Below are 27,064 nucleotides of genomic sequence, written 5' to 3'. Positions count from 1 at the left end.
TTTCCACTTAATAAAATAAATGTTTTTGGTTGATGAAATTAATTTTTAAGTAACATCTTAATGACTAATGTCATAATGTGAATAATTATGGTAAATTATCTAAAAATATTCACCTTCCATTACACTGTCAGGTCGAGCAAAATAAACGTATTCAAATATACAAAATGCAGGTAATTTTGCTTCTTTTCTTTCTATTATACAAATTGATCGAATACCCTGTTTTGTTATCTCTACAATTTCTCCAGGTTCAACTTCTCTCATTAGTCTTGCAGATACTGATGGAAAGGAACATGACTCAGATGATACAACAAAGCCATCACATTCTGGATCACAGTCCTCTTTGTTCCCTATAATATAAAATGCTGATATGCATAAGAGATGCATTTTTGCATGCACACACACACACACACACACACACACACACACACACACACACACACACACACACACACACACACACACACACACACACACACACCAACTTTCAGAAATTTAAATCTTGAGAACTTTTAATAGATCTGCCTTTCAGCCAGAACATTTCTTCTGTATTAATAATAATAATAAAAAGAAATTGTGTGTCATAAAAGTGAATGAAAAAAGCAAGTCATTATAAAATGCAAACAACTGTGTGTTAGAATACAGAGCATTGGCCTATTCAAAATTTTTAACTTCAGGACATTTATCTATTAGAACAGACCAAATAAAACTGTTGGGGTAGACTCCAAAAATATAGCATATAAAAAGGCCAAAATTATTAAGTAATTGCTGCTTTCAAAACAAATGCTAAAATAAAAGGACATTAAAAGACAAATTTTCATTAAAAGTAAATGAACATAAACCAATATACTGTAAAAATACATGCAAAATATGAGATTTGTTTCTTTATATGCAGATAAAATGCAGAACACGTTTAAGAAATAGCAGTAATCTTTTTTGTGTAATATGCAAAATAATACGCTTTTTTGTGTACAAAAAAGTGTATTATAAAAGCAAAAAAATTGGCCTTAATGTTTTATAGATGTGGATAGAACCTAATTCCATCTGTATTTTCTATTCCATCTATTGTCTGTATTTGAAGAGATTCAATTGTAATAACCACACTTTTTCCACAACTGCACACAAACTGCATAAAAAGACCCAGTAATAAATATTTTGGGAAAAAAGGCACTTTGAATGAAAAATAAATAACTTTTCCCATCAGAAAACCTCTTTTAATATTGAAATTCTTAATACAATTTGAAATGAAATATTATGTACCCTACCTTGAATAACTAAAACATTTCATAAAACTAGATAAATACTTGTATATAAGCACACAAAGGAACCACAGCAAATATGGAGTTTCTGCAACTATCTAATATTTTTTGACTCAATTTAACCTCTTCTCCATCTCATATCATAATATGTGATGTTATTAGTTAGTAACAAAGAATTTTTCCATCTTTTTTTGCAAAAATTCAATTTTTCTCTGTCTTTTACTTTTCACAAAAAATATAAATAAATAAAATAATAAAACTGCATTAAAATTGGAATTTTTTTAACTTGTACTAATTTCTGCATTTTTCATAAATGAATTGGTCACCAAGTATGCTATTTTATATTGTAAAATAGAAATACATGTAATAGCTTTGTTCTCTGTTATAGGCAATCATTTGTGTAGCACTCGTGTAGTGTGAAGTTAATTAACAATGTCTTTCAGTAAGGTGCCAAAGAAATACGACATAAGATTTTAGAAGATGCTTATACACAAGATTTTTCATGTACTGTAAAATCTGAAAAAGGAAACACATTTGCCTTGTGTACTGTATGTAATTTGATGTAATTAGACATGAACACAAATAAACAAAAGGACAGTGTGCAGTACATAGAAAGAAATACAAAAATTGATGTAGCAATTCATAGTGCCAATAATGTTGTATGTGCTGAATGTTTATTTTCATCTTTCATCATAGAATATAACCTTCCTCTGAGTTGTGCAGATCATGTAAACATGTTGTAAAAAAACAAACGCAACAGGCATTTTTGGTGAAATTGCATGGAATGATAGTTCTGAAAAATAGGCCATTTTCAATTACTACAGATGGCAATAATCAAAGTGATGTTGAGAAGACAAGATATATGTTAACACTGATTTGAATTTTTGTAGATTGTAATTTTCAAGAAATACATATAAAGGAACTCTGCTTCAAAGAAGAGAAATACAGGATGACACACAACATGATGATATATTTAAATGTTTTTTAAATTATGAATTTTCATGCTCAGATTCTCAAATTCTTGGAAGATGTTCTTAATGTTCTCCTCTTGCTCAGATTATAAACCTGCGGGGGCATAGATTCAAACTGAGGAAAGACAGCTGTAGAATAGATGTGTGGAAATTTGCCTTTAGCCAGCAGGTAGTTCATTGCTGGAACCAACTTTCATCTGTTGTTGTGGAAGTTGATAGCTTAAATAAATTCAAGGCAGAACTAGACAAACATTTGGAACGAATGATCAGTGAAATGGGAAAGATTTTTTTTTTTTTTCTTGGCTGATGCTGTATAAAATTGCTTTCTTGCATCATATGCCTCTACGATTGCAAATTTACCACACATTCTGTATGTTCCCTATTTTGATTAACACAATTCTGAAGGTATATATTAATGTTTGTATTTAATATTAATGTTTGAATAATATATAGAATGGAATCAACTGATGATTTTATCAACAGTGAATTCTAAACGGGAAGCCTTCAGGGACTTAATCTTGGAGGCTACTAGGCATTTCATACCAACTAAGAAATACTGTTTAAGGTTCAGGCCTAAATGAACGTCGGACGAAATGATGAGGCTCGTGGCAGAGAAGGAAAATGCACGGGATGCATAAAAATTATCAGGCGACACAGAAGCCTATGACCGATATAATCTGTCTAGTCTGTAATCAAGTCACAAAGGAGGTTAGGCAGGCGAAGGCAGATTACGAGAAATCTTTGGCAAAGGATGCAAAGAAAAACAGCAAAGAGTTCTTTATTTATGTAAACTCTAGAAGGAAGGGGGTGAATCAGATTGGTCCACTTAACATAGATGGTTCGACTATTGATGATCCTGCTCAAGTAGCTGATAAACTGAATGAGCATTTTGCATCTACATTTACACATGAGGAGTTATTCAAGGAGGGGAATGCCAGAGGTTTATCAAACTCTAACAGGGAGCTAAGTGATTTTGTGATAACTGAGAGCAAAGTGGAGGAGCAATTGGTTGAAGTTAAACATAAAAAAGGCACCTGGGGCAGATGGAATATATCCAGCTATAATGAAGGAGGCAGCAAGGGAAGTAAACAAACCCTTAGCCATAATTATGAGAGCATCTTTAGATTCAGGGAAGACCCCCATGGACTGGAGATGTGCAAATGTATCCCCAATTCACAAAGGGGGTTCAAAGTGTCATGCAATTAATTCTAGACCTGTTAGTATAACTTCTGTTCCGGGGAAAATACTGGAGTCACTGGTTAAAGAAGTGATGCAGGATCACCTAGACAAAACTGCAGTAATAGTTTAGACACAGAATGGGTTTTTTAAGGGGAAGTCTTGTCTGACCCATTTGATTGGATACTACAATCACAAAGTCACAAAGGAACTGGATGCAAAAATAATTTTGATATCATATACTTGGATTTCAGGAATGCTTTTGATACTGTTGCACATGGAAAACTGCTGTAAAAATTGGAGCAGTATAGCATTAAGGGCAAATTGCTGCAATGGATAAAGGGATGGTTCAGTGGGAGATGGAAGTGAGTGGTAATAAATGGACACTGCTCTACGTGGACTAATGTTATTAGTGGAGTCCCCCAGGATTCGCTGCTGGGCCCATTGTTGTTTTGTGTATTTATTAATGATATTGATGAAAATATATCAGGCTTAATGTCCAAGTTTGCAGATGATACAAAAGTTGGCAGGGTTGTTAATAAACACAGTATACTACTGCAACAAGATCTAGAAAAGTTAGATAGATGGGCTGAGAAGTGGCAACTGAAGTTTAATATAGACAAATGCAAAGTACTGCATATACAGTACACCTAGAGTACTGTGAGGTCTGGAGGCCTCATTTCAAGAAGGATGTAGAGCTGCTGGAACAAATACAGAGAAGGGCAACAAGGTTAGTGAATGGAACAAAGGGGTGCTCTTACAAAGAAAGGCTTAAGTTTTGCAAATTACAGTGTCTGGAGACTAGGCACCAGCGAGGTGATCTGATAGAGGTGTATAAAGCCTTGAATGGTTTGAGCATGCTCAATGCTGATGGAATTCTTCCTCTTGCTCAGAATAATCACCTGAGAGGCATAAATTATTCAAATTGAGGAATGAGAGATGTAGGATAGTTGTGCAGAAATTTGCCTTTAACCAGCGGGTGGTTGGTTGGTGGAACAGACTTCCATCCCTTGTCGTGGAAGTTTATAGCCTAAATAAGTTTAAGGCTCAGCTGGACAGGTATTTCGAACAAACAGAGGGGTGAAGTGGAAGTGTTTTTTTTTTTTTTTTTTGGCTGATGCGCTGCATGAGCTTGCTTGCATCAAATGCCTCTACTAATGCTAATGCTAATGTGGGTAGCAGTAACCCAAGAGAATCGTACCAACTGTGTGGTACTACACTCAGGTAGGTGGAGAATGAAAAAGACCTGAAGGTAATTGTGCAGGCAGATATGAAATTTTCTGAGCAGTGCAGATGGCTGCCAGAGCAGGTCATGGAGTTTTGTCAATAATATATGGGAATTTTGCTAGCAGAGACAAGGATGTGATTATAACTTTGTATTAGGCAACGGTTAGGTCACACCTTGAGGACTGCGTACAGGTCTGGAGGTATGGACGGATGTACAGTTGCTAGAATGAGTACAGAGAATGCCAGTGAAAAGGACCTGGTGTTAATTATGCAGTTAGATATGAAGTTTTCTGAACAATGCATACAGTCTGCAAGAGTAGTTCATGGTGTCTTGTCAATGATATATGGAAATTTTTCCAGAAGGGAAAAGGAGGTGATTATCCTCTTGTATAAAGCAATGGCCAGGCCACACCTTGAGTACTGTATATATGTCTGGAGGCCTTATTTTAGATAGGATGTAGAGCTGCTGGAATCAGTACAGAAAATGACAACAAGTTTAGGGAATGGGACAAAGTGTTGCTCTTACGAAGAAAGGCTTAAGTTTTGCAAATTACAGTGTATGGAGACTACGCACCTGCAAGGTGATCTGATTGAAGTGTATAAGGCTTTGAATGGTTTGAGCATGGTCAATGCTGATGGAATTCTTCCTCTTGCCCAGATTAATCACATGAGGGGACATAAATTCAAATTGAGGAATGACAGTTGTAGAATAGATGTGCAGAAGTTTTTTCCTTTAGCCAGTGGGTGGTTGATTACTGGAACAAACTTCCATCTGTCATTGTAGAAGTGGGCAGCTTAAATAAATGCAAGGCAGAACTAGACAAAAAATTTGGAGCCAATGGATGGGTGAAATGGGAAGGTTTTTTTTTTGTGTGTGTAATGCTGTATAAGTTTGCTTTTGTGCATCATATGCCTCTGCTAATGCTAAGACAATCCCACACAAGAAACCATACTTAACCCTTGTCGACAAGAAGGAAAAAGGCTATCTGTCTGATTGACATAACAGTCTCCAACACTGGCAACCTCCAAAAAATCCATGAGGAAAGATCAGTAAGTACATGAACCTAAGACTGGAGATCAAAGAGATTAGCATTAGCAAGGGCACATGATGCAAGAAAGCAAGCTTATATAGCATCAGCAAAAAAAAAAAAAAAAAAAACACACACCCCCTTCTCATTTCATCCATCCACTCGCTTCAAATGTTTGTCTAGGTCTGCCTTGAATCTGTTTAAGCTATCAACTTCTACAACGACAGATGGAAATTTTTCCAGCAATCAACCCCCTGCTGGCTAAAGGCGCACATCTATCCTACAACTCTTTCCTCAATTTGAATTTATGCCCTCTCAGGCGATTATTCTGAGCAAGAGGAGGAATCCCATCAGCAGTGAGCATGCTCAAACCATTCAAGGCTTTATACACCTCAATCAGATCACCTCTCAGGTGCCTAGTCTCCAGACACTGTAATTTACAAAACTTAAGCCTTTCTTCATAAGAGCAACCTTTCGTTCCATTCACTAATCTTGTTCCCTTCTCTGTACTCGTTCCAACAGCTCTACATCCTTAAAATGAGGCCCCCAGACTTGTATACAGTACTCAAGGTGTGTCGTGACCATTGCCTTATACAAGAGGATAATCACCTCCTTATCCCTGCTAGAAAAATTCCTGTATATCATTGACAAGACACCATGAGCTATTCTTGCAGACCATCTGCACTGCTCAGAAAACTTCATATCTGCCTACACAATTACCCCAAGGTCCTTTTGACTCTCTACCACTGTCAACGTAGTACCACATGGTTGATACGTTACTCTGGGGTTACTGCTTCCCATATACAGTACTTTACATTTGTCAATATGAAACTTCAGTTGGCACCTCTCAGCCCATCTACTCAACTTTTCTAGATCCTTTTGCAGCAGTGTACTGTCATTAGTGTCATTAACAACCCTGCCGATCTTTGCATCGTCTACAAACATGGACATTAAGCCTGATATACCATCATCAATATCATTAATGAATATAGAAAACAACAATGGAACCGACACTGAACCCTGGGGGACTCCACTAATAACATTGTCCATTAAGAGCAGTGTCCATTTATTACCACTCTCTGTCTTCTCACACTCAACCATCCCTTAATCCATAACAGCACTTTACCTCCAATGTCACACTGCTCCAATTTGTGCAGCAGTCTTCCATGTGCAACAGAATCAAAAGCCTTTCTAAGATCCAAATATATAATATCAAAATTATTCTTTGCATCCAGTTCCTTTGTGTCCACATCAAATTGGTCAGACAAGACTTTCCCTTAATAAATCCATGCTGTGTCCGATCTATAACTGACGTCTTGTCTAGATGATCCTGCAATGCTTCTTTAACCAGTGCCTCCATTTTTTTTTTCCCTGGAACAGAAGTTAAACTAACAGGTCTGTAATTACATGTGTCTCCCTTTGATCCTCCTTTGTGGATTGGGGTCACATTTGCACGTCAATGGGTACCTCCCATGGAGATGTGCCATATGCAACAAGTAACGACAATCCTGATCATCATGTCAACCACCGTATGGTGCCAAGGAAACTATATAACTGCCTAGCACCAATAGGTCTCCCAGAGAACACCTACAAAGAACTCCAGAAAGTCACAATCCTGAACACCTGTAGGATAGTCAGAGAGTTCCTCGACCAACAGTAACACAAGAAGACCACCAGCCTGGCTATAGCAATACCCATCACAGGTTGAACCCCCCCCAAATCAGGGAGAAATAATATAAGAGCAACAATAATAATAATTATTATTCCTCATATTATTTCTCCCTGTTTGGGGGATCCACCTCGTGACGGGTATTGCTACCATGTACACAGGGTGGTTGTTGTTATGTCTGGTGCTGCTGTTGGTTGAGGAACTCTCTGACTATCCCACCGTGTTCAGGATAGTCAGAGAGTTCCTTATTATTATCAGAGAGTATTATTATTATTATGCAGAGTTAGCAATTCAGTCAGAGAGTTCCTCGACCAACAATAACACAAGACATAACAACCGCCCTGTGTAGTAGTGGCATGTAATGCAAGAAAGCAAGTGTATGAGCTTATGCAGCATCAGCCAAAAAAAAAATTTCACACAACCATTCCCTCTAAATGTTTGTTCAGTTCCTCCTTAAAATTATTAACCTATCAACTTCCACAAAGACAGATGGAAGTTTGTTCCAGCAATTAACCACCCGCTGGCTAAAGGGAAATTTCTGCCCATCTATTGATTCCTTAATTTGAATTTATGCCCCCTTAGGTTCGTAATCTGAACAAGTGGAAGAATCCCTTCAGAATTCAGCATTCTCAACCCATTCAAGGCCTTATACACCCCAGATCATTGTGCAGGTACCTAGTCTGCAGCCATTGCAATTTGCAGAACATAAGCCTCTCTTGGTAAGAGGATCCTTTAATTCCCCTCACCAATCTTGTTGTCCTTCTCTGTACACGCTCAAGCAAATCTACATTCTTCCTAGAATGAGGCCTCCAGACCTGTACGCAGTACTCAAGGTGTGGCCTGACCATTGCCTTATATATACATACGTACGTGTATCCCAGAGTCAAGGGTGGCTCCTAGGCAAAAGCCCATCTCCACCTAGTTCATCTGTTTTGGCGTAGAACCTCAACAAATCTAGCCTAAAAACATGCGCGAGGTATTTACCACAGCCAGTATAAGACAGCTGTTGCCCGATGCCCTTCTCTAAGCCCAGATTTACGTTATGTATTTGTGCCGAATGCATAAGTCCCACACCCACCGGATGTAGTGCAATACCAGTGGGTGTCAACAAATGAATTACTAATGGAGAACTTCCACAAATTATCCTCACTTACACCCACTAATTATTATATTAAACAGATATATACAATACTTTTTAAATATGCTCAGTCTCTGAATTACTGACATTCAAGAAAACAATATATAACATAAATCTTGTCAATAACAATTGACCAAACTCATACAACATTAATTAACATAAATCAACACAATAGCAATCCATATAAGTCAACACAATAACAATTAGCTTAAATCTTCTGTTTTACACTTAAACCTTTTGTCTTTTGGTCATTTGTAAAATCAATTCCCAGAAGAGGCTGAAGTTCTTAGCTGAGTCCTCAATATGAAAACTGATCTTGAGAAGGTTTGCAGAGCAGTAAAGTTATGGTCTTCAACTAAGATATTTACATTATTCTCCAATAAGTTTGGAACCACAGACATTAAATCCGTTCTAGGTTGAAGTACAATGGACAGTTCAGAAGTACATGAATCCACATTTCATATTTCCCACATGTGCAGTACGGATCAGGCTCCAAGCCACGCTCAAATAACTTAGCCCAGAGGGATCCATGCCTGTTAGCAGATAAGAAGTTGTCATAGAAGGTCTAAACCATGAAATAACTCCAGGAGTTGTTGAGAATTCCACTTGCACAATATACTTTCTTTTTAGCACAATATACTTTCTTGTTACAAGCCCAAATTCGCTCTCATCCCATCTTTTTTGCCAGACAACAGTAAATTCCTTCCAAAGTCTTTTTTTCTCCCTTTTAAAGTCACTGGCTGGTCAGTCACAATTCCAAGCATTGTCTTAGACTGTCCTTTTTTCAGGTAGTAAATCAAATCCCGAAAAGCAATATATAAATCTACAGGAATCGTATCACCAAGTATTTGGAGTGCGTTGTTTGAAACAGTCCTTGGAATATTATTGATCGTCAAAAGATCTTTGTGTGGAAATAAGTTTCTGTTTCACCTTTACCTTTGATACTTTTTGGTACCAAACACTTGTTGCTTATGATATAATAGGCAAAAATATGGTTTTATGGTAAAGGTTCAAGGTTTTCTTTGATAATCCCCATTCTTTCCTTGAAACTCTGATAACTGAGGCTGTGAAAAAACGGATTTTGTCCCTGAGTTTTGACACATGAGGCAGAAAACAGAGTTTATCATCTATGGTAATTCCCAAATACTTAGTTTGGAATTCATATGGTATTTGGGTATTATTTAGTCAGATTCTGGGTGGTCTGTTGTGGCTAAAATGGTTCTTAAAAGTCATAAAACTGGTTTTACTGGGGGATATTTTCAGTTTGTTGACTGTAGCCCATGACATCAAGTGATCCAAGATAGGCTGTATTTTCTCTTCAGTTATTCTCCTTGTGTTTCCATCAGCAACAATCACCAAATCATCCGCATAAGGAATCTTACTGATACCATTGTGTTCCTGCGTTAACCATTGATCCAGCACAGCATTCCAGAGGAGAGGTCCCAACACTGATCCTTGGGGGGGGCATCCTCTTAAAATCTGAGTCCAGTACGTAAGATGTTTTGCCACCACCTTAACATGTCTGTCGCTAGAGTACAATCGCATAACACTGTAGATATACGCATCACACTCTGCTGATCTCAAGCTCCTGAGAGCACTTTTCCACCATAAAGTGTCAAACGTGCCCCGAAAGTCCACAAACACAGTGAGTACATATTTAGCAGGTGAGTTGGACACATAGTTGGTCAGAAGATTTATAGCGTTTTCAGTCGACCATCCTTTCTTGCAGCCGTATTGTGCTTCTGAACATAACTGATGATCTTTTAGCATTTTTTGGATCCTTGGGGCTAACATTCGCTCAAACGATTTCCCCAGGTTTGCTAAAAGCAAAATAAGTCTGTAGGCCCATGGATCTGATATTAATTTCTCAGGCTTGTGCAGTATCTTTAGTAGAGCTATTTTCCATTGACAAGGAAATATTCCTTCTAGTAAACACTTATTCATCAAATTTAAAAGAATGTGTGGAAAAAATTCAAAAAATTTAACTATGACTGTGTTCTCAATCAGGTCAATACCGGGACATTTCATACCATTGAGCATTGCCACGGAAGAGCCCAAATCCAGGAGGGAAAAAAGGGTTCAATGTCTGGTGGTCCTTCATACTTTTCATTATCATGATGTATTTGCATTTGTTCAGGTGAATCTAGATCCGATATATCTTTGAGGAATAGCTTGTTAATTATGGAATCCACTGTAGACATCCAGTCTTGAGTCTCTTGACCATCTACTTTAACTGTGTTATAAACATCTCCGCAAGCCATTTTGTTCCATGATATCCGTTAAAGCAAGACCACGGTTCTTTATTTCCTATATCCGTTACAAAATTTTTCCAACAACTTACTTTTGAGTTGGAAATTGCCTTTTGATAGTTTTTCCTTGTAGAGTACTGTAAGTTTCCCTGAAGGTCCAAACATCCTCGGCAGAAAGATGCCTGTGTCGCTGGAATTCTTTTCTAGCTTGCTTTCGCAGGTTACTTAAGTCTGAAGACCACCAAGGAACAGAAGTTCTTCTTGGCTGAGTACTCCATTGCCAAATACAGGTGGGTCTGAACGAAATTTGTAAATTCCATTGCTGTCATAGCGTTAAAACTATCTACAACATCTGCAGAGAAAATAGTGAGAAAGTAGTCTCTGAATTTGTTCCATTTTTTTTTTTTTTTTTTTTTTTTTTTTTTATGTGAACCCCAAACACAAGAGGTATTAGAACCTATAGTACTTAGTACCGTGCTTGGGTTGGCGGTTGAGAAGACGAAAGAAGATATTTGTTGACATTGGACTTGAACTTCTGTAGATTGTAATTTTCAGGAAATACGTATGAAGGAAGGTTGTTCCAGAAAACGGCAGTTTAATGAATAAATGAGGAAGATGAAAAGTTGGTTCTGTAGGTTTGAAGTTGGACAGTAAATGGATGTTGGCTGGTGGCGGCACGTGTTCAGACTGTTTTGAAACAGAGAGAGCGGGAATTATAGAAGCCAATTCACAAGAACAGTGCCCGTGGAAGTATCTGTAGAAGAGGCATGCAGCAGAAACAGTACGTCTATGAGAAAGCGAGTGGAGAGACTCTGTTAGAGATGAATCATTAATTAACCTAACTGCCCTCTTCTGAATGGAATCAAGTAGCCTGATAGAGGTTTTGGGGGCACCACCCCAGATGTGGGAACAATATTCCATGGCAGAGCGGATTTGCGATTTATACAGAGTGACCAGCTGTTTGGAAGAAAAGTAACGCCGAGAGCGAAAGAGAAAACCAAGTTTTTTAGATGCAGAGGAAGTAATATTTGTAATGTGCTTGTGCCAAGAGAGATTAGAAGTCAGGGTAATCCCCAAAAGAGATATATCATTTTGCCTAGAAATCGGAGTGTCACTAAAGATAAGCATAGGAGCAGAAGGATCCTCTTTGCGAGATATAAGACAAGACTGAGTTTTAGAAGGGTTGAAATCAACTAAGTTGTCTTTGCCCCACTGGAGAATTACCTGAAGATCGGCATTTAAGGAATTGGTAGCAGATTTTCGAGAAATTGAAGCTGATTGAGCAGGACAAGGTTTCTAAAAATGGAAAGTGGAATGCAATGTGCTATCATCGGCAAAACAGTGGATAGGATTTTCAGTCAATGGAAGAAGGTCATAAATATACAAGAGGAAAAGGGTGGGGGAAAGAACTGAACCTTGGGGGACACCAGCATTAGTGGAGAAGTTAGAAGACAGAGAGCCATCTACCATCACCCTCAGTGAGCGATCAGAGAGAAAACTGGATAACCAATTACAAAAAACAGTTGGCAAACCATAAGATGGAAGCTTGTTTAGAAGACCTTTATGCCAAACACGATCGAAAGCCTTTGAGATGTAAAGAGCAACTACTTGTGTTTCACCGAACCTTTCCATTGAATTAGTCCATAAATGGGTAACATAAGCCAGAATATCACCAGTGGATCGACACTGACGGAATCCATCTGGCGATCGTTGATCAGATGGAAGGTTTCTAGGTAGTTTAAGAGTTGGCGGTTAATTGATTTCTCCATTACTTTTGAAAGAGTAGAAGTAATTGCAATGGGACGATAATTGGATGGGAGGGATTTGTCACCCTTTTTAGGAACTGGCTGGATATGAGCAAATTTCCAAGCAGAAGGAAAAACACCTTTGGAATAAGAAAGTGAAAAAAGGCATTGAATGAAGCATGTTGGGAATGGTGGGAGATGTTTTACCAAGATCATTAATACATGAGCTGGAAGAGAAATGGGATGCTAGCAGGTCAGCTTTATCCTTGGCTGAAGTGACAACAGAACCATCTGGTTTGGACAGAGGTGGGAGCAGAGATGGGCAAAAGTTGCGGCCAATAGCTTTGGCAAGAGACCAGAATGCTCAGCTACCATTAGGGCAAGAAGCAAGTTTTCTACTCTTAGCCTTTTCAAACTCTAGTTTTGACTGATTAATAACTGCTTTACAATTGTTGCGAGCTTTGGTGTAGGCAGAAAATGATACTGAAGAATTGGAAAAAAGCCAATTACGATATGCAACATTCTTCTCTTGAACAGCTTTAGCACATTTATTGGAAAACTAAGGTTTAGATAAAGGATGAGATTTTAAAGTGGAGTGTGGGATAAAGGATTCCATTCCTGCAAGAATAATTTCACTGACACGATCTGAGCAAAAGTTGACATCAGAAGTTTTGAAACAGTAATCCGACTAAGGAAAAGAAGAAAAGAAGTCTCGCAGGTCATCCCATTTTGCATTCTTGTAATGCCAAACAACACCAACATGAGGTTGGGAATAGCCATGAAATAAAGGTTCCATTGGAGAAGAGACAATCACCAAGTTGTGATCTGAAGTGTTTAAAGGACCTCTCACTTCGACCGTGTACTTAGAAGGGTTGTTTGTGAGAAAAAGATCAAGTGTATTGGCTGTATGATTAGGATTGTCCGGTATTCTTGTAGGTAAATGAACAATCTGTGCTAGGTCATTAGTAATTGCAAAAGGCTCAGCATCTCGACCTGCTGGGTTGGTGTGACTAGAAAATGGAAGTCAGCTGGAGTTGTGAACATTAAAATCACCAAGGAAAATTACCTCACTATTAGCAAAGTTGGACTGGAGAAAGTCAAGTTGCAAAGAGAATAAGTCAAAGATCTCCAAGTGGTTAGTGGAGTTGGAAGAACGGTAGAGACAACAGATGAATTTGACACAATGAGGTAGAGAGATTTTAAGCCAGAGAAGATCAAAGAGAGGAGATTCCAAATTGCCAAGTCTCTGACAGGGAATATCAGAACGAACATATGCACAAGTACCACCTTTGAGGCAAAAGGAATCATACAGTGAATAATTTGGGCATCTGAGATGAGCAGTAGTTGAATCAACCAATAGCTGAGATTCTGTCAGAAAAAGTACATGGGGTTTGGCAGACTGCAAGTGGAAATGGACATCATTGAGATTAGAATTGAGACCACGTATATTTGTGAAATGAATTAGGAAGTGCTTGGGAGGTTTAGATCTTTTCACAGATAAACTTGCTCTATTAGTTTGACAATTCATGGCATATTCAATGGTAAGAAAAAGTGGGTGGGACATGCTGTATGAAGTAATGAAATTTTTGGATATTAGCATTAGCATTAGCAGAGGCATATGATGCAAGAAAGCAAGCTTATTCAGCATCAGCCAAAAAAAAAAAAAAAAAAAAAACCCACTCCCATTTCACCCCTCCGTTCGTTCGAAATACCTGTCCAGTTGAGCTTTAAATTTGTTTAGGCTATCAACTTCAACAACAAGTGATGGAAGTCGGTTCCACCAACCAACCACCCGCTGGCCAAAGGCAAATTTCCGCACATCTATCCGACATCCGTCCTTCCTCAATTTGAATTTATGCCCTCTGAGGTGATTATTCTGAGAAAGATGAAGAATCCCATTGGCATTGAGCATGCTCAAACCATTCAAAGCCTTATACACCTCTATCAGATCACCTCGCCGGTGCCTAGTCTCCAGACTCTGTAATTTGCAAAACTTAAGCCTTTCTTCGTAAGAGCAACCCTTTGTTCCATTTACTAATCTTGTTGCCCTTCTCTGTACCCGTTCCAGCAGCTCTACATCCTTCTTGAAATGAGGCCTCCAGACCTGTATACAGTACTCAAGATGTGGCCTTACCATTGCCTTATACAAGGGAATAATCACCTCCTTATCCCTGCTAGAAAAATTCCTGTATATCATTGACAAGCCACCATGAGCTACTCTTGCAGCTCGTCTGCACTGCTCAGAGAACTTCATATCTGCCTGCACAATTACCCCCAGGTCCTTTTCATTCTCCACCACTGTCAGTGTAGTACCGCAGAGTTGATACGTTGCTCTGGGGTTACTGTTTCCCATATGCAGCACTTTACATTTGTCGATGTTAAACCTCATTTGCCACCTCTCAGCCCATCTGTTCAACCTTTCCAGATCCTGTTGCAGCAGCATAGCGTCAGTATTGTCCTTAACGACCCTGCCAACCTTTGTATCATCTGCAAACTTGGACATTAAACTTGATATCCCATCATCAATATCATTCATAAACACCGAAAACAACAACGGACCCAACACTGAACCTTGAGGAACTCCACTAATAACATTAGTCCACGTTGAGCAGTGTCCATTGATTACCACTCTCTGTCTTCTGCCACTCAACCATCCCCTTATCCATAGCAGCAATTTGCCTCCAATGCCACACTGCTCCAATTTGTGCAGCAGTCTTCCATGTGCAACAGTATCAAAAGCCTTTCTAAGATCCAAATATATAATATCAAAGTTATTCCCTGCATCCAGTTCTTTTGTGACTACATCATAGTATCCAATCAAATTGGTCAGGCAAGACCTGCCCTTAACAAAACCATGCTGCGTCTGAGCTATAACTGAATTCTTGTCTAGATGATCCTGCAGTGCTTCTTTAACCAGTGCCTCCATTAATTTACCTGGAACAGAAGTTAAACTAACAAGTCTATAATTACTTGTGTCAGCCTTTGAACCTCCTTTGTGAATTGGGGTCACATTTGCACATCTCCAGTCCATAGGTACCTCCCCTGAGTCCAAGGAAGCTCTCATAATTATGGCTAAGGGTTTGCTTACTTCCTTTGCTGCCTCCTTTAATATAACTGGATAGATCCCATCCACCCCAGGTGCCTTTTTTATGTTTGTCCTCAACAATCTCTCCTCCACTTTCCTCTCAGTTATTACAAAATCATCCAGCTCACTGCCAATGTTTACTTTACCTACATCATTCTCCTTCCTGAATAACTCCTCATGCGTGAATGTAGATGCAAAATACTCGTTTAGATTGTTAGCCACCTGAGCAGGATCCTCAACTGTTGAACCATCAATATCCAGTGGACCAATCTGATTCATCCCTTTCCTTTTCGAGTTCAAGTATGTAAAGAACTCTTTTCTGTTTTTCTTTGCATCCTTTGCCAAGGATTTTTCATAGTCTGCCTTTGCCTGCCTAATCTCCTTTGTGACTTGACTTGGTGATATGGCGTACACGTGGTAAGAATATACCCAGATCCTTGACATAACGTGGCCTCGACAGTGCTCCCCGTATACACACTACTCGGACTCCCTCCAGTCACTATCTGGCAGAGTAGAGGTAGCACGATTATACACTAGCTGACCCAGAAGACTCCTAGAGAGTTACCAATAGGTTCGGTCCGGTGCACTAACTAGCAGCCGGCCTGCGAACACCATTTTAGAGCTGTACCCTCGAAATGTAAGGAATATTGGATCTCCCCACGACGTTCATCATAACCTCAAAAGTCATCAATCATACTGCATGATGGAAGAGATAGGGAAGGGGTGTCCGGAACTTAGCTCTAGAGACTAAACATGGGTTCCACCACTTCAAGCCTCCAATAAGCAAAGTGGTAATATTTCACCGGTTGATGAGAGTCATCTACCACCTAGTACTGCCTGGTAACATAGAGGGTCGGCGTTCCTCCATGTGGTGTGGGGTGGTGTGGGCGCCACACCTCGACCCCTGCTTACGTTGGTTCACACCTGGGTGGTCCCCCACCATTTACTTGTGCATGGAGGTTATACCCAGAATTACTAACAGTCCCACCATCATGAAGGTGCAAGCAGAGGATCTGGCTGTCACAGACCGTCCGGACTTCGCCCAAATTGGGTCCACCTGACTTGAGTGTCACCCGAATATCAGTACCATCAGCGTTTTAGACTCCCAGGTAGCAAGTGCAGCTAGTCTGGCATATCTGAGAGAATGTCTGTGACAACCTCAAAGACCAAATTTAATGATATTCATTGAGAAACATTTAAGATCGTGTGGCTGTGAATCATTATATTGCTGTCGAGGCTTCAAACCAAATACAATAGTGCGGTGGTCGCTATTCACAATGTTTGCAATAACATCCCAGTCAGTTAGAATTTCATCTATTTTAATCGTGGTGAGAGTGACATCTATGTTTGATTCGCCATTCACAGTAGAGAATGAATGGCTTGTCAGACAAGTTTTGCACACTTAAGTTGTAGGATGAAATTAAATCCTTGAGAGCTAATCCTCTAGGGTCAGTAAAACCGCTATGCCAGAAGTTGGATTTGGCATTTAGATCCGCTGTTGTTATAAGATTTTTAGAAGCGAAATTAGTACATATATTGTCCAAATGATGGAGAGTCAATTGTATGTCTTCACTTGGCGGACAGTAAACAGATGCAATGTAAAAATTTATGAAAGGTGCAGAAATCATTAAACAGGTCACAGTGTCCGTGCACAGACCTGTAATGTTGGTAACAACCAGATCATTATTTATAACAACTATGGCACTTTTTGGAGATTTGTCAAGCGAATGAATAATTCTTGCTGAGGTGGGAAAACCCATAACTTTGTGGGCCCCACCCCCTACCTGCAAAGAATGAAAGGGTTCCTGTATGCAAATAATATCAAAATTATTTTCAAATGCTGTTATTCTAATCTCATCCATTGCCACCCTGCAGCGCTGACCATACAGAGGAACAATCACCTCCTTTTCCCTGCTAGAAAAATTTCTATATATCATTGACAAAACCCCATGACCTGCCCTGGCAGCCTGTCTGCATTGCTCAGAAAACTTCATATCTGACTGCACAATTACTCCCAGGTCTTTTTCATTTTCTACCACCTTAAGTGTAGTACCACACAGTAGTACTTGGTAGCACTACCCATCACGGTGTGGAACGCCCAGTCAGAGAGAAATAATATAAGAGCAACAATAATAATAATAATAATAATGATAAACTACATAACTAAATAAAAAATATACAAAAATAAATAAATTTATAAAAAATAAAAAGAAATTAAATGATCTTTATGATTAACTATCGAACTAAACTTTTGAATTTCCTCAATGTGCCAGCCTCAACTACCCCATGGAGGTAACTTCTGGTAATTAACAATGCCCTAGATAAAAGAAAACTTCCTACAACCTAGTTTAAATCTCTTTCCCTGTAGTTGGAATTTATGGCCTCTAGTTCAAATCATTTTATAATGGTTAAAATTTTACCTTTATTTGTTTTACTATCCCCTCTCAGAGTCTTACAGAGAGGGAATAGTTGAGATCTGTAAGACTCTCAGAGTCTTACAGATCTCAATGAGGTCCTATCTTGGGTATCTGGTTGCCAAGCTCTCTAGCCATTTTGAAAGTCTTTCTTCATGTGTCCCCTTTTGCAGATTTTGCTAAGCAGGTTGCCAGACTTTGGACTATTTTCCTCAACATGTGTAGCTTTTTTTTTATATAGTCCAATAGTTTACAATTGGTGGGCTGTAACCCTTGAGGGTTACAGCCCACCAATTTTGCATTTCCTTTCCCCTCATTATAAGTGAGGGGAAAGGAAATGCAAAATTGTTACCACTTTTGATTTTATCCAAAAAAAGGGATAACAGGAAGAAGGAGTTTGAGGAAACATTTGATCATTGCAAATTATTCTACCTGCAACAAAAAAGGGTTAAATGTATATTTTCCTATGACAATACTTATTGGAAACACAAGACTTAGTGGGAGGACACTGAATATTAATGGTGAAACTGAAAAAATATCAATTATAAACATTAATGAATTTACCTTTAAGACCACCTGGTGGTACTAACAGACCCAGACAAAGTGGTCTATTGCCAAATGGATCCCTTACTGCATAAATGGTATCATCATGCATCACAAGAAGAGAGTATGCAGTAAGAGCAAGAGACATTAAATGTTGTATCCTTGTAGGCCAGTCTGGTCCATTGGGTTCCCCATCTGGTGGTGGCATACTTAAAATCTGTGTGATTAACTCACTATCTGAACCAGTTGACAGTCCTACACCTTTTTCTAATATCTGTAAGAATACAATTATCATTATTATTATTATTATTATTTAAATATTGTGAGAAATCTAGTAAAATATTTAAATTAAAATTAAAAGACATTTAGTATTAGTATTAGCAATGGCCACATGGTGCAAGGAAGTCTATGACTTATGCTGCACCAGCCAAAAAAAAAAAAAAATAAATAAATAAAATAATAATAAGAAGAAAATTGAAAAAATAAATAATTAATAAAAGAAAAGGAAATAGACAACCTATGCATTTTCCTCCTCCCATAGGTAACTATCCAGCTGACCCTTGAATTTCCCCAAACTATTAACCTCTACTACTGATGTAGGTAACTTATTCCAGTAATTTATAACTCACTGGCTAAAATAAAACTTCCTGCAATCCAGTCTAAACATCTCCCCCGTAACTTGAATTTATGGCCCCTAGTTCTAGAATCATTTATAACCGTGAAAATTTCATCCTCATTCATTTTACTTATGCCTCTCAGAGCCTTAAACACCTTAATCAAGTCTCCTCTAAGGTGCCTAATTTGCAAGCTCTGCAACCCACATATTCGAAGTCTTTCCTCATATGGACACCCTTTTGCTGATTTCACCAGATAAGTTACCTGTCTTTGGACCCTTTCAAGAAGCTCAATATCTTTCTTTAGGTGCGGTCTCCATACTTAAACATAGTATTCCAAGTGTGGTCTAATAATAGCCTTATATAATGGGATTTTGATGTCCTTATCCTACTGGCAAACATTTGATAAATCATTGATAAGACATCATGGGCCTTCCTTGCAACCTGTCTATAATGCTCAGAGAACTTCATGCCTGACCGTATCGTAACTTCCAAGTCCTCTTCCTCCACTATCCACTACTGGCTTCAGTTCAACTCCACCAAGTGTATAAGTTATTTTGGGGTTACTGTTCCCCAGGTGTAATACCTTACACTTTGCTGGATTAAAGCATAGATGCCATTTTTCTGACCATACCTGAAGTCTATCTAGGTCACTCTGAAGAAGCTCTGCTTGGTGGTGATCATTAACTACTGTGCCAATCTTTACAACATCTGCAAATTTAGACATCATGTCCTCTACCCTTTCATTGATGTCATTTATGAAAATAAAAAATAAAAAAAACAGGGGTCTTAATAATGATCCTTGGGGAACCCCACTTCTTACATCAACCCAATCTGAGGAATAACCATTTATCACAATCCTCTGCTTCCTGCCTTGATGCCATCCTGCTATTCATCTAAGGATTTTCCCTGATTCCAACCTGTTAAAGCTTTTAAAGTAACTCTTCATGTGAGACTGAATCAAATGCTTTGTTGAAATCCAAACAAACAATGTTGAAATTATTCCCTAAATCCTGTTCACGAGTGACCCTGTCAAAATAGCTAAATAGATTTGTTAAACATGATTTTCCCTTTACAAAACCATGCTGAGTATCCTTCAGAATTCCATTTTTTCTAAATGATCCTGAATCCCACCCTTAATCAATGCCTCCATGATTTTCCCTGCTACTGAAGTTAGACTGACATGTGGGTAATTTCCCACTGCACCCATGATGATGACTTCGGCATCTGATAATGAGCTCTTAGTCGTAACACAGAAAGCCAGAGACAATTAATAATTCAAATAATATCATATAATTTCATAAAATGCCCACAGTCATTTTATGAAACTACATGTTTAATTTCATAAAATGACTGTGGGAAACAAGTAAAAGCAGTAAAATTTAAACCATCCAGCACAGGAAAGCTAAATATGCAAATCCCTTATTATATCATTGTTTCTATGAACAATGTAAGTTGAAAATCAGTTTCAACTTACGTTCCAATTAATGGCATAATTTTTCCCTAAGAATGTAGACTGCTTTAAGCCAGAGGATGACCTTTACATGGAAGTTTTACAAATGCACAGGCTGAGAACTGTGCTAACATGGAAGCATGGAAGTGATTGCAGCCAAGCACTAGCTCTCAGGGATGGCAATGAATACAGTGCTAAAGTTACAATTCATGAGGGGAAGCAGAAAAATTATACAATATTACTGGGACCTTTTAGTGTAATGGGTGGGGTGTATAAGTTTCTTATTTACATCTATGTGCTTAAAAATTGATGCAACCTTACAGGAACCTTAAAATAATTATGTAGTAGTAGTATTAATAGTGGCAAGTGATGCAAGAAAGCAAGTGTAAGCTTATGCAGCATCAGCCAAAAAATAAAAATAAATAAAAATCACACCATTCCCTCCAAATGCCTGTCCAGTTCCTCCTTAAATTTATTTAACCTATCAACTTCCACAATGACAGATGGAAGTTTGTTCCAGCAATTAACCACCTGCTGGCTAAAGACAAATTTCTGCAAATCTATTCTACTTCTGTCTTTTCTTAATTTGAATTTATGACCCCTTAGGTTTATAATCTGAACAAGTGGAAGGATCCCATCAGAATTCAGCATGCTCAACCCATTCAAAGCCTTATACACCTCAATCAGATCACCACGCAGGTGCCTAGTCTCCAGCCACTGCAATTTGCAGAACTTAAGCCTCTCTTGGTAAGAGGATCCCTTCATTCCCCTCACCAACCTTGACGCCCTTCTCTGTACACGCTCAAGCAAATCTACATCCTTCCTAAAATGAGGCCTCCAGACCTGTGCGCAGTACTCAAGGCGTGGTCTGATCATTACCTTATACAGAGGGACAATCACCTCTTTTTCCCTGCTAGCAAAATTCCTGTATATCACTGACAAATCCCAATGACCTGCCCTGGCAGCCTGTCTGCATTGCTCAGAAAACTTCATATCTAACTGCACAATTACTCCCAGGTCGTTTTCCTTTTCTACCACCTTAAGTGTAGTACCACACAGTTGGTATGTTTCTCTGGGGTTACTTCTACCCATATGCAGTACTTTGCATTTGTCAATGTTAAACTTCAGTTTCCACTTCTCAGTCCATCTGCCCAAATTTTCTAGATCCTGTTGTAGTAGCACACTGCCATTACTGTCATTAACAACCCTGCCAACCTTTGTATCATCTGCACACTTCGACACTAAGCCTTCATCAATATCATTGATAAATATACAAAACAACAGTGGGCCCAGCACCGAACCCTGTGAAACTCCACTAATAACATTAGTCGACGATGAGCAGCACCCACTGATTACCACCCTCTGTCTTCTTCCACTTAACCATCCTTTTATCCATTGTAGCAACTTACCCTTAAAACCATTCTGCTCCAATTTGTACAGTAGTCTTCCATGTGCAACAATGTCAAAAGCTTTCCTGAAATCCAAGTATATGATATCAAAATTATTTTTTGCATCCAGTTCCTTTGTAACCACATCATAATATCCAATAAAATTTGTCAGACAAGACTTTCCCTTAATAAACCCATGCTGTGCCTGAATTATTGCTGCAATCTTGTCTAGATGATCCTGCAATGCATCTTTAACCAGTGACTCCATTATTTTACCCGGAACAGAAGTTAAACTAACTGGTCTGTAATTACTTGTGTTACCCTTCGATCCCTCTTTGTGAATTGGGGATACATTTGCACATCTCCAGTCCGTGGGGACCTCCCCTGAGTTTAAGGATGCTCTCATAATTATGGCTAAGGGTTTGCTTACTTCCTTTGCCACCTTCTTTAATATAACTGGATAGATCCCATCCACCCCAGGTACCTTTCTTATGTTTAACTTCAACAATTTCTCCTCCACTTTGCTCTCAGTTATTACAAAATCATTAGGCAATGTGCTACAATTTGATAACCTTCTGGTGGTTGACAAGATGATTCAAACCTTAATAACTCCTCGTGTGAATGTAGATGCAAAATACTCATTCAGTTTGTTTGCTATCTGAGCAGGATCATCAACAGTCGAACCATCAATGTCAAGTGGACCAATCAGATTCATCCCCTTCCTTTTAGAGATGTTTTACATATGTTGTGAAGAAATGCATATTAAAAAAAAAAATTAACATGTCAGTCTCTACTTAAAAAAAACACCTGAAACTAAGAGATAATAATGAACAATAATAAAATTCCTAAGCAGCTTAAATACCTTTTTACGCAGAGCAGGAGCATTGACTAGTTCTCCATTATGTGCCACTGCTAATAATCCATGACTAGTATGAACAACAAATGGCTGAGTATTCTGGTGTTCTGTGCCACCTAAGGTAGAATATCTTGTATGGCCAATACCTAGATTTCCCTTTAGCTTAACAAGGTCTTCTTCTCTAAAGGCATGACTAACCAACCCAATGCCACGATGGATTGTTATCTTGTTAGAAGTGTCTCCTTTGGTGGTAGCAATACCTGCACTTTCTTGTCCTCTAAAACAATGAAAATGCATAAATTCCAGGCATTAAAGAGTAGAGGAAGTTAAACTAAATATGGAACCAAAATGTTTAAAAAAAATCACTGGCTGGAAATACAAAAGTTAAGCATTTAAATCATTACATCTTGATTGTATAAATGACCATCTATAAAGAGATAAAACTATAACAGGAATTTAATATCACTGTAATAAAATGCAATATATGGCAGTTTTGTCTGTTGAAGTTATACCATATGTATGATAGGTGCTATAAAATTATTTAAATGAAACTTTCTGATTTATCATTAATATTAGAATGGCTAAACAATGCAAGAAAACAGACTTTTCCTGGGCCTACCAAAAAAAAAATAATAATATTATCTCCAATCACTCATACTTTCCCCATCCCAAAAAAGTAACCACCAAATGTCACTTCACACTTAATTAAAATATGAAATATATCTCCAATAAAAAATTAGAAAATCATGTAACATTTGGGAATCAAAGGCTCTGTACCCTGCATAGAGAACAAACAAGTTAGAAGATAGGTTCTTCTATACCATTGTATAAAATGTGATAGCATTTAGCAGCCAATATAACTAGCTACTGAGCAAGAACAGCCATATAAAAAAACAAAGGCAATTATGACAGCAAAAAAATAAATAATTCACAGGTCAGCAGCCTAAAATTAATGTTGCCTACATCATAATAAGATGATGTGGCCAACTAACTGAGTGACAGGAGGAAGCAACACACAGCAAATTGGCTGATAAATGAATCCCAGCATAACATTGAGTGTTATAGTGAGCATTAGTGTTATAGTGAGCTCTGGTTCATACTATACTGGAATAAGTTACCTACATGAGTGGTAGAAGCTGACAGTTTGGGGAAATTCAAAGGTCAGCTGGATAATTACCTATGAGAGGAGGGGAATGCTTAAGTGTCCATTTCCTTTTATCTTATTTATTAATTATTATTTTTTATTTTTATTTTTTTTCTCATTATTATTTTCTTATTATTATTTTTTTCTTATTATTATTTTATTTTATTTATTTTTTTGTTATTTTATTATTATTTGTTATTTATTTTTATTATTATTATTTTTTTTGGCTGGTGCAGCATAAGCCATAGGCTTCCTTGCACCATGTGACCATTGCTAATATTACTATAATACTCCCATGAAGTACTTCCTGATCTTTTCCTGGTAGGTTTTTTGGAGGTTGCTGGTGTTGGGCACTGCTGTGTGTATGGTAGGTAATAGAGGTGTGGTAGGTAGTAATCAGGTGGGTAGCCCTTTCCTTCTTGTTGATGAGTGTTATATCTGGTCTGTTGTGCAGGATCATCTTGTCTGTTATTATGGCACCGTTCAAGTATAGTTTATGAGTAGAGATCTCTAGTATGTGCTGAGGCTCGTACTTGTAATATGGTAAACTTTCTTTGATTCAGCTGGTATTTTTGCACTAACTTCTGAGGTATTATCCTGGCCACCCAGTCATGTCTGTGAGTGTAATCCATCTGGATGATCGCCCATCATCCTGTGATTATGTGCTTCATTGTTTCTGGGGGCAGGTATCATTGATGGGATGTCATCTGTTACTCCAGGGTCCTTGGCGATGTATTTCCTGTTGTTCCTGGTGTTGATTACCTGATCTTAGATGGAAAGCATGAATCCTTCGGTCTCCCGGGAAGAGCTTTCCTTTTGCGAGCCATCTTATCTATGTAGTCTTGATAGAGGTCCAGGGCGGCTGCGACCCTATGTGCCACCAGTAAGCGAAATCAAATTTGCCGCCCCAAAATATTTTGATTAAAAAATAAATTTAGGCATACATAATTATTATTAATTTATTGAAAAAGAAAACAATTACAGCATATCTCACATATATATAATATAATGAAACAACAAACAAAAATAACAATTTCATTTTGAAATTCTGGAAATAATCTTTAAATTATAATCACAGTAATTGTACTCTATTACAATAATAAAATAAAAGGAAAATTATAATGTTATACAAATTTGTTTTCCTTGCTTTAAAAGTGCACATTTATTAATTATTTCATTTATGTTTATTTGTTCCAAATGATCATTTTCTATTGAAATTATTGCCAAATTATAATCGTAAATAATTTTTGATTTAATTTTAATTTTGAAAAACTGCATTCAACTGAGCAACTGAAACTGGTAAAGTTAGAAAAACTGGCATTAGCATTAGTAGTGGCATATGATGGAAGATAGCAAGCTTATACAGCATCAGCAAAAAAAAAAAAAAATAGGTGGAAAAAATCCACTTCCCATTCACCTCTCCATCCACTTCAAAGGTTATTATTATTATTATTATTATTATTATTAGCCATATAGTGCAAGGAAGCCTGAGGCTTAAGCTACACCAGCCAAAAAAAAAAAAAAAAAAAAATTTCCAAGTTACTCTGAGAGAGAGAGAGGAATCACCAAGAAATAGAAGAATGATGATATCCAGCTCAGGACCCTGGGTATGCCAAGCCCATACTCACCAGATGTGAGCCCCTGGGGCTCCAGTTCCTCCTTGAATTTATTTACACTATCAACTTCCACAACAACAGATGGAAGTTTGTTCTAGCATTCAACCACTCGCTAGCTAAATGAAAATTTCCACACATCTAATCTACAACTGTCTTTCCTCAATTTGAATCTGTGCCCTCTCAGGTTCTTAATCTGTACAAGAGGAAGAATCCCATCAGCATTCAGCTTGCTCAAACCATTTAAAGCCTTATACATCTCAATCAGATCACCTTGCAGGAGCCTAGTCTCCAGATGCTGCAGTTTGCAGAACTTAAGCCTTTCTTGGTAAGAGCACCCATTTATTCCCCTCATTTGCATAAATTCTACCTGCAAAATCGTTTTTAAAATATATATTGTAACACTTCAAATGGAGTAATATTGTCTTTAATATAAATTTGAAGTACTCTTTAAGTTCTTCAAATAATGCTAAACCATCAATAACAGACTCATTACGATCAATATCACTTAATTTAATATGTAAATCTTTTCAATGATTTAATAAATCATCATCTGACAATTTTTTAATTCAGAAATATTATAAAATATTTTAAATATTTCTACATGTTCTTTCATATTTCTAAACATTTCAGTTAATGAGAAAATTGTTGTGTCCATAATTTGAAAGAAAAAATTAATTTTGAAATTTTGTTGCGATCCTGAATACCTTCCTCTCTACTTTCATAATTGAAATGACATCTTTTCAATCTTTTCCTTACCGTGCTTGCTTCTGGAAACGAAGCGTCATTGCCAATGGTAGCAATCATATTATTAGCCGAATCAAGAATTTTTTGGAATGCATCCTCTGTTCTATTTTCTTGAAATATTTCGTAATTTCCCATTGGTAGGGGTGTTCAAGTCAAGGATGTTCCATGTTTCCCATGCTATTTGATTCATACGCAGAAGCACTGATGAAAGAGTTCAAAGAAGAGCAGAAAGGAGGTATAAAAGTAAGAGAAGAGAAGATAAAAGACAATATGATTTGCAGATGACTAGATATTGATTGCTAATAATGAAGAATTACAGAGCTCCTTGGACATCTTGAACAGCACAATAAGGGAGTACAATATTAAGATTAACAGCAATAAAAGCAAGGTAATGTTAATTTCAAAGTGGCCAGGAAGAAGAATTAATATACCATTAGGTGGAATAATATTGGAACAGGTCAACAGATACTTGGGAAGCATAATGACAGAAATTGGGAAAAGTCTGGAAGAAATAAAATCAAGAACTGCAATGGGCAAAGAGGCATTTAGTAAAAGAAAAGAAGTATTGAGAATAAATTTGAAGGAGGAATTAAGAGAGCAAAATTAATATGGACCGAATTGTAACGAATGGGCCTGGTGTACTGGGGTCCATGGTTGTGAAGAATATACAATGATAACCCAGTTTAATATAATACAATAAAATATACAATGGCAGAAGCTTTCAAGACTGACAAGTCTCTTTTTCAAC

At 37.8% G+C, this 27,064-nt stretch overlaps 1 protein-coding gene across 4 annotated transcripts in view; it reads right to left on the bottom strand.

The window, feature by feature from the left end:
- LOC150078028 (amidophosphoribosyltransferase-like) overlaps nt 1-27,064 on the bottom strand; it is a 153,156-nt gene that overhangs the window by 38,093 nt on the left and 87,999 nt on the right. The window contains exons 2-5 of one of the 4 annotated variants that reach the window (XM_090385105.1): nt 22,819-23,089; nt 18,532-18,775; nt 11,661-11,671; nt 114-336 (exon numbers count right to left, since the gene is read on the bottom strand). In XM_090385105.1, the coding sequence (XP_090241231.1) occupies nt 114-336; nt 11,661-11,671; nt 18,532-18,775; nt 22,819-23,089 (749 nt within the window). Of the gene's footprint in view, nt 1-113; nt 363-11,660; nt 11,672-18,522; nt 18,776-22,818; nt 23,090-27,064 lie in introns of all 4 variants that reach the window. The other 3 variants (XM_090385102.1, XM_090385104.1, XM_090385103.1) reach the window with 3 other exon arrangements.

Source organism: Mastigoproctus giganteus, chromosome 11, assembly GCF_048544385.1.
Source record: "Mastigoproctus giganteus isolate SK-2022 chromosome 11, ASM4854438v1, whole genome shotgun sequence".
Taxonomy (NCBI): domain Eukaryota; kingdom Metazoa; phylum Arthropoda; class Arachnida; order Uropygi; family Thelyphonidae; genus Mastigoproctus; species Mastigoproctus giganteus.
Note: the sequence above shows the minus strand (reverse complement) of the source record. Positions and strands in the feature narration are given on the sequence as shown.